The following is a 12,798-nucleotide window of genomic DNA, read 5'->3' as shown; positions in this document are numbered from 1 at the left end:
TCTGTCATCAAGCATAGAGAGTATTATCTAGATCACCATTAGCTCTCCAACCCCAATGGGCCCTGGCATCTGCAGCCACTAGCCTAAAGGATGGTTAACTGGTGGGGAGGTCATCTTCGCAGAACCGTAAAAAAACAAAACAAGGTTGGTAGGAACCAAGAGGATCTAACTCATAGCCTCCATCTTGGTTACTTCTTGTAGACATATCACATGGTTAGATATATGTCATAGACAATCCAAAGCTGGGACAGACAAAGATTAATTTAATAGCTTGGCACAGGAATTAAATTCTTAACAATTTTGGGGCCAGTAATTAAATGCCCCTGCACCATAGATAATGGTCTTCAGACAGTCCATTGTCAGATATGGGCCATAGACTATTGATGGCAGGTGCCACCATATTTACTGTCTATGATCTCTTTTGGCTGGGGACAATTAAGGCCCTAGTAACACATTGAGAAGACTTTCCTTGGGAAGTTGGATTTCTCCGGCCTTGTACTCGCACACACTGCTGTACAGTTTACGACATTTGTTGTCATTCCACAAAGACCCTGGGAGAAGAACTGCACAATCTTCATTTCCTAAATTATCCGGCTGCTTCTGAAACCAGAATCTGTGGAAAAGGAAAAAAACTGGATGAAGACAAAACTTAATAGGACATCAACCACTATGGACAGGACCTAATCACCAGTTCAACCAAGCCAAGTTTGAGTGGTTCCTTACTTTGGAGTTGAGTTATAGGGGGTTCCATCCACCCATTCCCACTGTCCTTCCATGTCCCGGTCAGATAAGCCAATCCAGGATGAAGTCTTCATTGCTGCCTGCAAGAATTCCTGTGGATTGTAATAGTTAGTGGCCAGGAGAGTGCGCAGTAAGCTGGTGTATCTACAACAATCATAGCTATCGTAATAAGCCAAATTCCTCTACCTGCTCCTCCTGGCTGTTAATCACCACCAGGTGCGCCCCTTGCTTACGGCACCAGTGTAAGCTGTCCTGCCAATTCCTGGTCTGTGGTGAAAGCAGATAACATGATAACCCAAAGAAATGCCAACCTGCCGAGCAAAACGGGCAAATGGTGCCTGCAAGAGATACAAAAAATAACTGGGACTTAAAAAGTGTAAAAAAATATCTATCTATTGATCTAATCTATCCCATATGTATTTATATCACTCTAAGCTCCATTAGAATGTATGTTATTCCAAAATGGCTGCCTCCTGTTCTTGAGTCCACAAGATACTTCTCTGTAGATATCTAAGATGACATCATGTGCAGGTTCCTACCTTGGTTTCTCCTTTCGCAGTTTCTGAGCAGTGGGCTCTTCCGGGGAATGGGAAGGTAAGTTCTGCTGATGTGGTCCATCCTCTGTTGGAGATGGATATATTGCCGGAGCTCCATCTGGAAGAGTTGTCCTTGTTTCTCCATCTCCTGTAGGATTTCAGTCTGGTTCAGCATCAGTGCAGACAGGGTTTGTTCCTGTATGGAGGAGATGTTGTCCAGTAACGATGACAGGTTCCTGGCCAAAACCAGGGTGTCTTCCCTCAGGTTCTCCATATCTGCCATGTTGTGGCTCAGGTTCAGAGACAGGCTTTCTCTTACTGTATAGATGTTGTCTAGCCGGGAGCTGCCCTGGAGGTCTGTAAGAAAACCGACAGATTAAGACTGGGGGCTATAGAAGAGGACCCACTTAATTATGTTATGTCTGATGCAAGAGTCCTGGAGACATCTTCTTCTGTTCAGTTCTCAATAGTTGTTTCTTAGGGAAAACTGGGTGAAAACCAATATGGTGCCATCACAGGCCGCAAGAACTGAGACCCACACATGCCCCCATAAAATGCCCTCCACAAAAGTCCTTATACCTTGTTAGACACACATGCTCCAAAGCTTACCACCGACACATTCCCCATATGTCGCTATTTACACATGCCCCATACATTGCCTCCGACAAATGCCCCATACATTGCCTCCAACACATGCCCCATACATTGCCTCTGACACATGCCCTATAGAGTGCCTCCAACACATGCCCCAAAGCGTGCCTCCGACACATGCCCCATAGTGTGCCTCCGACACATGCCCCATACATTGCCTCTGACACATGCCCCATAGAGTGCCTCCGACACATGCCCCATACATTGCCTCCGACACATGCCCCATACATTGCCTCCGACACATGCCCCATGCATTGCCTCTGACACATGCCCTATAGCGTGCCTCCGACACATGCCCCATAGCGTGCCTCCGACACATGCCCCATACATTGCCTCCGACACATGCCCCATACATTGCCTCCGACACATGCCCCATGCATTGCCTCCGACACATGCCCCATAGAGTGCCTCCAACACATGCCCCATAGCTTGCCTCCGACACATGCCCCATAGCGTGCCTCCTACACATGCCCCATACATTGCCTCCGACACATGCCCCATAGCGTGCCTCCGACACATGCCCCATGCATTGCCTCCGACACATGCCCCATGCATTGCCTCCGACACATGCCCCATGCATTGCCTCCGACACATGCCCCATGCATTGCCTCCGACACATGCCCCATGCATTGCCTCTGACACATGCCCCATGCATTGCCTCCGACACATGCCCCATGCATTGCCTCCGACACATGCCCCATACATTGCCTGCAACACGTGCCCCATACATTGCCTCCGACACATGCCCCATAGCGTGCCTCCGACACATGCCCCATAGCGTGCCTCTGACACATGCCCCATACATTGCCTGCAACACGTGCCCCATGCATTGCCTCCGACACATGCCCCATACATTGCCTGCAACACATGCCCCATACATTGCCTCCGACACATGCCCCATACATTGCCTCCGACACATGCCCCATGCATTGCCTCTGACACATGCCCTATAGCGTGCCTCCGACACATGCCCCATAGCGTGCCTCCGACACATGCCCCATACATTGCCTCCGACACATGCCCCATACATTGCCTCCGACACATGCCCCATGCATTGCCTCTGACACATGCCCCATAGAGTGCCTCCAACACATGCCCTATAGCGTGCCTCCGACACATGCCCCATAGCGTGCCTCCGACACATGCCCCATACATTGCCTCCGACACATGCCCCATAGCGTGCCTCCGACACATGCCCCATGCATTGCCTCCGACACATGCCCCATGCATTGCCTCCGACACATGCCCCATGCATTGCCTCCGACACATGCCCCATGCAGTGCCTCCGACACATGCCCCATGCATTGCCTCCGACACATGCCCCATGCATTGCCTCCGACACATGCCCCATGCATTGCCTCCGACACATGCCCCATACATTGCCTGCAACACGTGCCCCATACATTGCCTCCGACACATGCCCCATACATTGCCTCCGACACATGCCCCATAGCGTGCCTCCGACACATGCCCCATAGCGTGCCTCTGACACATGCCCCATACATTGCCTGCAACACGTGCCCCATGCATTGCCTCCGACACATGCCCCATACATTGCCTGCAACACATGCCCCATACATTGCCTCCGACACATGCCCCATACATTGCCTGCAACACGTGCCCCATACATTGTCTGACACATTGTTGTTATGGGAAACCATAGAGAGAGCGCAACTCACAGAGGGACAGCAGGGCCGCGCTTAGAGCCAGCAGAGCCACGGTCAGGACCAGGGTCCCTATCAGCCGATGGCAATGGCCAAAGGAACCTTCTCCAAACCTTAAGAAGAATCTGAGGAGCAAAGAGAGCACAGTGCACAACAATAAAAGTGACTTGTATTATGCATCATAACACACACGTTACACTTATATCTCATTTACAGGAGTATGTTATAGGGGTGCTATAGTGCAGTGTTATTTGGGCACTATATGGCACTGTCGTGTGTTCACTGTATGATACTGCTAAGTATTAACTGCATTGCAATAAAATGTGCCCCCCTGTATAACGCTATTATTTGGCATGGTATCATTAGGGCACTACATAACCCTGTTATATAGGCCTTATATGGTACTATCATGTGCAGAGTGCTGCTACAAAAGCACTATATGGCAATATTATCAGTTACCGGATGGTATTTCTATTTGGAACTGGGTGGTACTATGTTTTAAGCATGAGATTGCCTTGATAGTTGGGCATTGCATAACCCACAAGTGTGGGTATTATATAGGAGTATCATATTCATTATTATGGTTCTGTATTTAGCACTGCATAGTGGTATTATCTAGGCATGATATGGTGGTATTACTTTGGCACTATATGGTGGTATTTAGGTACTGTATGGTAGTATTATTTGGAAAATCTATGGGTGGTATTATTTGGGTACTATATGATGGTGTTATTTGGTCACTGTATGGTTGCATTATTTTGGCACTATATAGTGGTATTATTTGGGAACTATATGGTGGTATTATTTGGGAGCTATATGATGGTATTATTTGAGCACTATATGGTGGTATTATTTGGGAGCTATATGATGGTATTATTTGAGCACTATATGGTGGTATTATTTGGGAGCTATATGATGGTATTATTTGAGCACTATATGGTGGTATTATTTGGGAACTATATGGTGGTATTATTTGGGAGCTATATGATGGTATTATTTGAGCATTATATGGTGGTATTATTTGGGACTGTATGGTTGTTTATTTTGGGCACTGCATGTAAATATTTAAGAACGAAATATTGGTATTATTTGGGACTGTATGGTAGTATTTATGTGGGCACTGTATGGTGGTATTATTTTGGAGCTATATGATGGTATTATTTGAGCACTATATGGTGGTATTATTTGAGCACTATATGGTGGTATTATTTGGGACTGTATGGTTGTTTATTTGGGGCACTGCATGTAGATATTTAGGAACGATATATTGGTATTATTTGGGACTGTGTGGTAGTATTTATATAGGCACTGTATGGTGGTATTATATAAGCACTATGTTGTAACTGTTATTTAGGTACTGTATAGCTATGTGTTCACTGTATTGTATAGCAGTATTATTTGGGCTTTGCATACACTGTCATGGGCACAGTGAATGGCATTGTTGTGTTGGCACTGTATGGCAGTATTATATAGACTGTATGTTGTGAACCAAGTAAAAAGCTAAAAAAACAAACAAACACAAATCAAATAACGGCAAATCCGATACATTTTTTTGAGAAAGCTAGGTGACAACCTACATGACAACTTTCACCCAACTTTCCAAGAGCCTGGAAATACAAAACATTGCTGACTGGCACATACCTGCTGTCATTGGTTTCTGTGTTCTGGTTGTCGGATTGCTGTGCCCTTTCTGTTGCCAGGGTCAGGACCTCCACATCTGGGTATATCAGCATGTTAGAACTGATATCCCTGCCACCAAAGAGAACGGGTGAAGATGTGGCACACATACCCACTCCTCCATCCCAATGGCCCATGCCGAATCTCCTCTGGCTCCAAGACAGGTCCATCATTTCTTGATCATCCATTATAGTCTTGAACTGCCCGCTGTGGGCTCGTCTCACGCTCAGTGTCTCCTTCTTTTTGCTTGATGCCCTTGACCAGCTCCTACCCCCACCACCCTACAACGTGACACAAGTGATACATAGTGGCACTGCCATCTCTTGGCAAACAGCAAAGATTCTGCTGAAAACACAAACAGATTCCTGAGAAAGGCACACTGAGTAGACACTTTCTTTACAGCACAGCCGCAGGTGGCTTCATAGCATGGTCAAATGCCCCTTAGTACCCTCCCTCTAGGGCTTCCACCTTTTAACAGTGTAATGAACATGGCACTGTAAACGCTCGGACCTGTACATGTGGAGTCCTGTACTGATCAGGAGTTACATCCTGTATTATCCTCCAGAGCTGCACTCACTATTCTGCTGGTGCAGTCAATGTGTACATACATTACTTATCCTGTACTGATCCTGAGTTACATCCTGTATTATACTCCAGAGCTGCACTCACTATTCTGCTGGTGCAGTCACTGTGTACATACATTACTTATCCTGTACTGATCCTGAGTTACATCCTGTATTATTCTCCAGAGCTGCACTCACTATTCTGCTGGTGCAGTCACTGTGTACATACATTACTTATCCTGTACTGATCCTGAGTTACATCCTGTATTATACTCCAGAGCTGCACTCACTATTCTGCTGGTGCAGTCACTGTGTACATACATTACTTATCCTGTACTGATCCTGAGTCACATCCTGTATTATACCGCAGAGCTGCACTCACTATTCTGCTGGTGCAGTCACTGTGTACATACATTACTTATCCTGTACTGATCCTGAGTCACATCCTGTATTATACTCCAGAGCTGCACTCACTATTCTGCTGGTGCAGTCACTGTGTACATACATTACTTATCCTGTACTGATCCTGAGTTACATCCTGTATTATACTCCAGAGCTGCACTCACTATTCTGCTGGTGCAGTCACTGTGTACATACATTACTTATCCTGTACTGATCCTGAGTTACATCCTGTATTATACTCCAGAGCTGCACTCACTATTCTGCTGGTGGAGTCACTGTGCACATACATTACTTATCCTGTACTGATCCTGAGTTACATCCTGTATTATACTCCAGAGCTGCACTCACTATTCTGCTGGTGGAGTCACTGTGCACATACATTACTTATCCTGTACTGACCCTGAGTTACATCCTGTATTATTCTCCAGAGCTGCACTCACTATTCTGCTGGTCCAGTCACTGTGTACATACATTACTTATCCTGTACTGATCCTGAGTTACATCCTGTATTATACCCCAGAGCTGCATTCACTATTCTGCTGGTGCAGTCACTGTGTACATATATTACTCATCCTGTACTGATCCTGAGTTACATCCTGTATTATACTCCAGAGCTGCACTCACTATTCTGCTGGTGGAGTCACTGTATACATACATTACTTATCCTGTACTGATCCTGAGTTACATCCTGTATTATACTCCAGAGCTGCACTCACTATTCTGCTGGTGCAGTCACTGTGTACATACATTACTTATCCTGTACTGATCCTGAGTTACATCCTGTATTATACTCCAGAGCTGCACTCAGTATTCTGCTGGTTGTAAATGAGCAAGCCTGTCAACAGGTACACCCCTAACAACGAAGCTGAGCTCTTATAGTGCAAGACAGCAGTTAGTCTTTTGCATATCTCCAAAATAAGTTATGTGCAGAGACTGAACAAGCAGGTAATGATGAGGGATTTCGGCCCTGGAGTTGATGGTAACACACTGCATTGCTGGGATTTTAGGTTATTGTTATCAGCGTTGCCCCTGTGACTATTGCCTCGCTGCAGTAATAACTTCATTTGTTGATTTTTATTTATATTTTAACCTAGTTCTTTATATTGTGGTGTTTATTGCAGCTTTTTAATTTTTGCCTTTTTGTTCGTGATTTAATTGCCATCTCGGGAACGTCACCTCAGCATCGGCTGTCATACAGAGGCTTTCATTAAATCATAGCCTCGGGCAGCCATAATATATATTTTGTCATTAGCTCTGATTGCAGAACATCTGCCATGTGATCTGACGACCATGACATACTGTAGACACGGGGACATGTCTGCTTCACGCTTTCCGTCTACAGCGAGGCTTCACCACATGATGGGCCCAATGCATGGGCATCAAAGAGGACTTCAGCAGTGGTACTGGTATTTCTTAGGGTTCTTTGGAACATGGTTCATGAGGCAAGTGATAGAAGGTTATACCAGCTGTACATATATAATTATATACAGGAGATGCCCAGGTTATACCAGCTGTACATGTATAATTATATACAGGAGATGCCCAGGTTATACCAGCTGTACATATATAATTATATACAGGAGATGCCCAGGTTATACCAGCTGTACATGTATAATTATATACAGGAGATACCCAGGTTATACCAGCATGCTTCATATCACTATATACAAGAAGATGTATAACTTATACCAGCTGTACATATATAATTATATACAGGAGATACCCAGGTTATACCAGCATGGTCCATATCACTATATACAGGAAGATGTATAACTTATACCAGCTGTACATATATAATTATATACAGGAGATGCCCAGGTTATACCAGCTGTACATGTATAATTATATACAGGAGATACCCAGGTTATACCAGCATGCTCCATATCACTATATACAAGAAGATGTATAACTTATACCAGCTGTAGATATATAATTATATACAGGAGATACCCAGGTTATACCAGCTGTACATATATAGTTATATACAGGAGATACCCAGGTTATACCAGCATGGTCCATATCACTATATACAGGAAGATGTATAACTTATACCAGCTGTACATATATAATTATATACAGGAGATGCCCAGGTTATACCAGCATGCTTCATATCACTATATACAAGGAGATGTATAACTTATACCAGCTGTACATATATAGTTATATACAGGAGATGCCCAGGTTATACCAGCTGTACATATATAATTATATACAGGAGATACCCAGGTTATACCAGCTGTACATATATAACTATATACAGGAGATGCCCAGGTTATACCAGCTGCACATATATAATTGTATACAGGAGATACCCAGGTTATACCAGCTGTACATATATAATTATATACAGGAGATGCCCAGGTTATACCAGCTGTACATATATAATTATATACAGGAGATGCCCAGGTTATACCAGCTGTACATATATAACTATATACAGGAGATGCCCAGGTTATACCAGCTGCACATATATAATTGTATACAGGAGATACCCAGGTTATACCAGCTGTACATATATAATTATATACAGGAGATGCCCAGGTTATACCAGCTGTACATATATAATTATATACAGGAGATACCCAGGTTATACCAGCATGCTTCATATCACTATATACAAGGAGATGTATAACATATACCAGCTGTACATATATAATTATATACAGGAGATACCCAGGTTATACCAGCTGTACATATATAATTATATACAGGAGATACCCAGGTTATACCAGCATGCTCCATATCACTATATACAAGAAGATGTATAACTTATACCAGCTGTACATATATAATTATATACAGGAGATACCCAGGTTATACCAGCATGCTTCATATCACTATATACAAGGAGATGTATAACTTATACCAGCTGTACATATATAATTATATACAGGAGATGCCCAGGTTATACCGGCTGCACATATATAATTATATACAGGAGATACCCAGGTTATACCAGCTGTACATATATAATTATATACAGGAGTTACCCAGGTTATACCGGCTGCACATATATAATTATATACCGGAGATGCCCAGGTTATACCAGCTGTACATATATAATTATATACAGGAGATGCCCAGGTTATACCAGCATGGTCCATCTCACTATATACAAGAAGATGTATAACGTATACCAGCTGCACATATATAATTATATACCGGAGATGCCCAGGTTATACCAGCATGGTCCATATCACTATATACAAGAAGATGTATAACTTATACCAGCTGTACATATATAATTATATACAGGAGATACCCAGGTTATACCAGCTGTACATATATAATTATACACAGGCGATGCCCCGGTTGTAGCAGCCCAGGCCATATCTGCGGATCCATCAGATACCACAGGATGCCAGTGCTACGAGATAAGCTATAAAGAGGAAAGATGTTCCAGGAGAGGGTGAGCAGAATCTCATTCTAGGAAGACATGGTGTGTTGTCTGTGAAGGGTCTGTTACATCACGTATTGTGGTGGGAGATAGCTACTTGTCATCTTGTCTCTGATAACCCAGCGACTCAATCATCAAGATAAACCGACACGTGGTCCAACGATATTGAGCCAGAAGTGACCACAAATGCATCGAAGACTGAGCTAGAACTTAACATACTAAAGTTCAAAACTTAGACACTAACTTTTCAGACAGTACTGCTGCGGGCCTCCCCCTGGGGCCCTATTAGAGGATTGGTACCCAGGTGTAGGAATGGCTGAGGGGTATAGGGTGGCCTAAAATGTCCCTTCTAGTGTAAGTGAGTGTCACGGTGCTCCTACCTAGATACGGTTGGACCCGAGGTGTTGGCTCTGAAGCAGACAAATAGGGGGGAATAGTTGAGGAAGTTTAAGAAATAATTGAGTCCAGACCTTGTGATGAAGTTGAATAGCATCTTTATTTTTAAAACTTCCATCAGACACAATCTTCCAACTTTGTCTTGGTCCCAGCAGGCTTTAGCATTAAAACTCTGGCAGGCAAACTCAACTCTGCTACATCTGTTGCTCTCTGGTTCTGCTGTGCTGACAGGCTTGCTGTATAACGTAGCTTCTTCTTTATGCTGCAACTTCTTTCTGTATGGTCTGTCTCTAGAATAGGCCAGGGAACTCTCCTCCTGGCTCCTGAGGCTCTAGGCTGTTGCCTCCACATCCAGCAAAGCTGAAGGTGCTCTGGCTGGCTTGGCTTGGCCTGGGCACATCCAGCAGAGATTTGCCCAGCACACCCTCCTTGCCCTAGCAGTCGGCAAGCTAGACTAACTAGAAACTGGGACCCACCCAGAGGAGGGGGGGGGGCTAGAATGGAATGGAAAGCTCCATTCTACCTAACTGTAGCTCGTCTGTGTTTGCTGCCACCTGCTGGTGAACCAGGCACATTACAATTGAACATAACAGTCGTAAAACATTAAAAATAGGAATGCACAGTGTAGTGGACCTGAAATAAATACACAAGATGACATTATATTAGCCCATTAGAAATAGTAGCGGGGTGAAGAAGTGAAAATGCCACACTGGGGCGTTACAGTACCAAACATCATATGCTTAGACACATCCCCTTACCGGACAAGATACACTTCATATCAGCAGAGATTATCATACATGGTAAGCTTAGATACTCTGACTCTGCAGACAGTATCACACAACTCAGCAAGCAGTACTACACATAATAGGCTTAGATATAGTAGCTTAGCAGACAGTATCACACATGATAGGCCTAGATACATGGCTTAACATACAGTATTACACACGATACGCTTCAATACCTTGGTTAGTACAGTATCATACATGATAGGCTTATTACGTGTAGATACACAGGCCCAACAGGCTGTATCATACATGGTATACCAGGTCTACAGAGGCTACAGAGTTCTTCAAGCAGTAGACCCTTAATCTACTCCTCACTTGAAGACATCTGTAACCAACTATCCATACTATAGATACCACCACTTATACCACTCTGCCGAAGGCTGGTACCATCTTATTCAGGACAGCATAGGGTCACCATAGCTCTATGGACTTAGAAGCAACCAGGAGAACGAGGTGTGAAGTCAGTTTTGGTTATGTGATAAAAATGAGGACCACCCAAACACCTGCTAGACCTCAGTCTTCCGTTGAAGGACTGTCCATAACCATCTTACCAGCTTTCCTATATAGAACCCATGGTAAATATATATATTCATATATATGTTGCATATATTTTCCTCTATGTAAAAGATCAAGTGACATTTGACTTTGCGTTGAGTCTTCTTATCTCCTGATAACCATTTATCTCAAGTTATCTCCATCTTACAGCTGCCGGATTATCTCCACATACATTGCCGGCTGTCTTTCTCCCCACCACAGAGGTGATGCAATGATCCTACGAGCTGATAGAGCCAAATGTATCACTTACATTACATCGGGACCTCTGAAAACATCTCATCCTGGCCTTTTCGTAGGTGGTTGTCCTTCAGGCTTATGCCTTCAGTGCCTCCTGCTGGCATTGAGGTTAACATGGGGTTTTTAGATATGAGTATTGTGCCAGAAAGAAAGCAGAAGTATCAGAGATTTAATCAAACTTTTTTTGGGTTTTGAGATCTGTGGTAGAGGGAATTAGCTTTACAAGAGAGAAGTATCTCCTACCGAAGTTACAGTATGTCCTCTTTTATTATTCTAGAAATTCTGCTTTTCTTCAGAATTAATTCATTCAATGACCCCCATCTTGCAATACTAAACAAAAACTGGAGACCACTCAAATCAACAGAAGTTGGTGGTCCTCCAGAGCAAGATGTTCCTGAGTGGTCCATGCCCTAGGGCGTTAGATAAGCCACCTGGATCATACATCACTTTCTCAATTGTCCTCTTGTCAAGTTTCCATGTCCTCACCAATTTTCTTGAAAGCCAGTTGACCTATATTTTGGACTGGAGGAGAAAACTCCCAAGCAAGACATAAAAATTCTACTTACATGATGGTTCGGCTTGATTAAGTTCTCACCACTGAACCCCTGAGCCCGGAGTGGTGCCTGGTGATGTTCTCAGCACTGGAGGACTCCAAAGTGGTCCATGGTTCGAATATCAATTGATGATATTAGTGGCCCAGTAATGAACGTAACCTTGTCTGAATCCATCTACCCACCTGGTAGTGAGGGGTCACAATACTGCAACAGGTTACCCAAACCATCCCTAAAACCAGAAGTGTAAGCTCTTGGGTACTGATGCAAAACCTAAAAAAGGCCTGTGAACCTAGCCTTACAGGTCAATGTTAGAGTCAGGTATAAAGAACCGTGCAGTGGCCCAAGATTCTACTATAGAGTGAAAGAGCGCACTCCCTTTACACCGTCTTCTGATTCCACATAGATTGCTAGAGAACCTGTTCTGTTACATGCTGACACAAGTCGGGGGGCCATGACAGAGTGGAGAGGGTGTCAGCAGTAAGTTTATGTTGATGTCACTGTTTATTTTTTCCTTCTTCTGATCCTTTAGAAGAACAGCCCCCAAAAAAACGGATCCTGTCTTTTGAGCATCCATCTTCACACGGTGAGTATTTGGTCAGTAATTGATCAATATTGGTAAGGCAAAAGAAAAAAAAACAGG

The 12,798-nt window shown here is 43.9% G+C and overlaps 1 protein-coding gene across 1 annotated transcript; it reads right to left on the bottom strand.

Annotated features, from left to right (window-relative positions):
- Positions 1-435: 435 nt before the first annotated feature.
- Positions 436-5,325, bottom strand: LOC122919880 (C-type lectin domain family 10 member A-like). Its single transcript, XM_044269064.1, has 6 exons — positions 5,234-5,325; positions 3,608-3,717; positions 1,281-1,634; positions 928-1,079; positions 724-833; positions 436-613 (listed from the first exon to the last, which is right to left on the bottom strand). Exons 1-6 carry the CDS (start codon positions 5,323-5,325, stop codon positions 436-438), a joined length of 996 nt encoding a protein of 331 aa, XP_044124999.1.
- Positions 5,326-12,798: the final 7,473 nt, after the last annotated feature.

Source organism: Bufo gargarizans, chromosome 9, assembly GCF_014858855.1.
Source record: "Bufo gargarizans isolate SCDJY-AF-19 chromosome 9, ASM1485885v1, whole genome shotgun sequence".
Classification (NCBI taxonomy): domain Eukaryota; kingdom Metazoa; phylum Chordata; class Amphibia; order Anura; family Bufonidae; genus Bufo; species Bufo gargarizans.
Note: the sequence above shows the minus strand (reverse complement) of the source record. Positions and strands in the feature narration are given on the sequence as shown.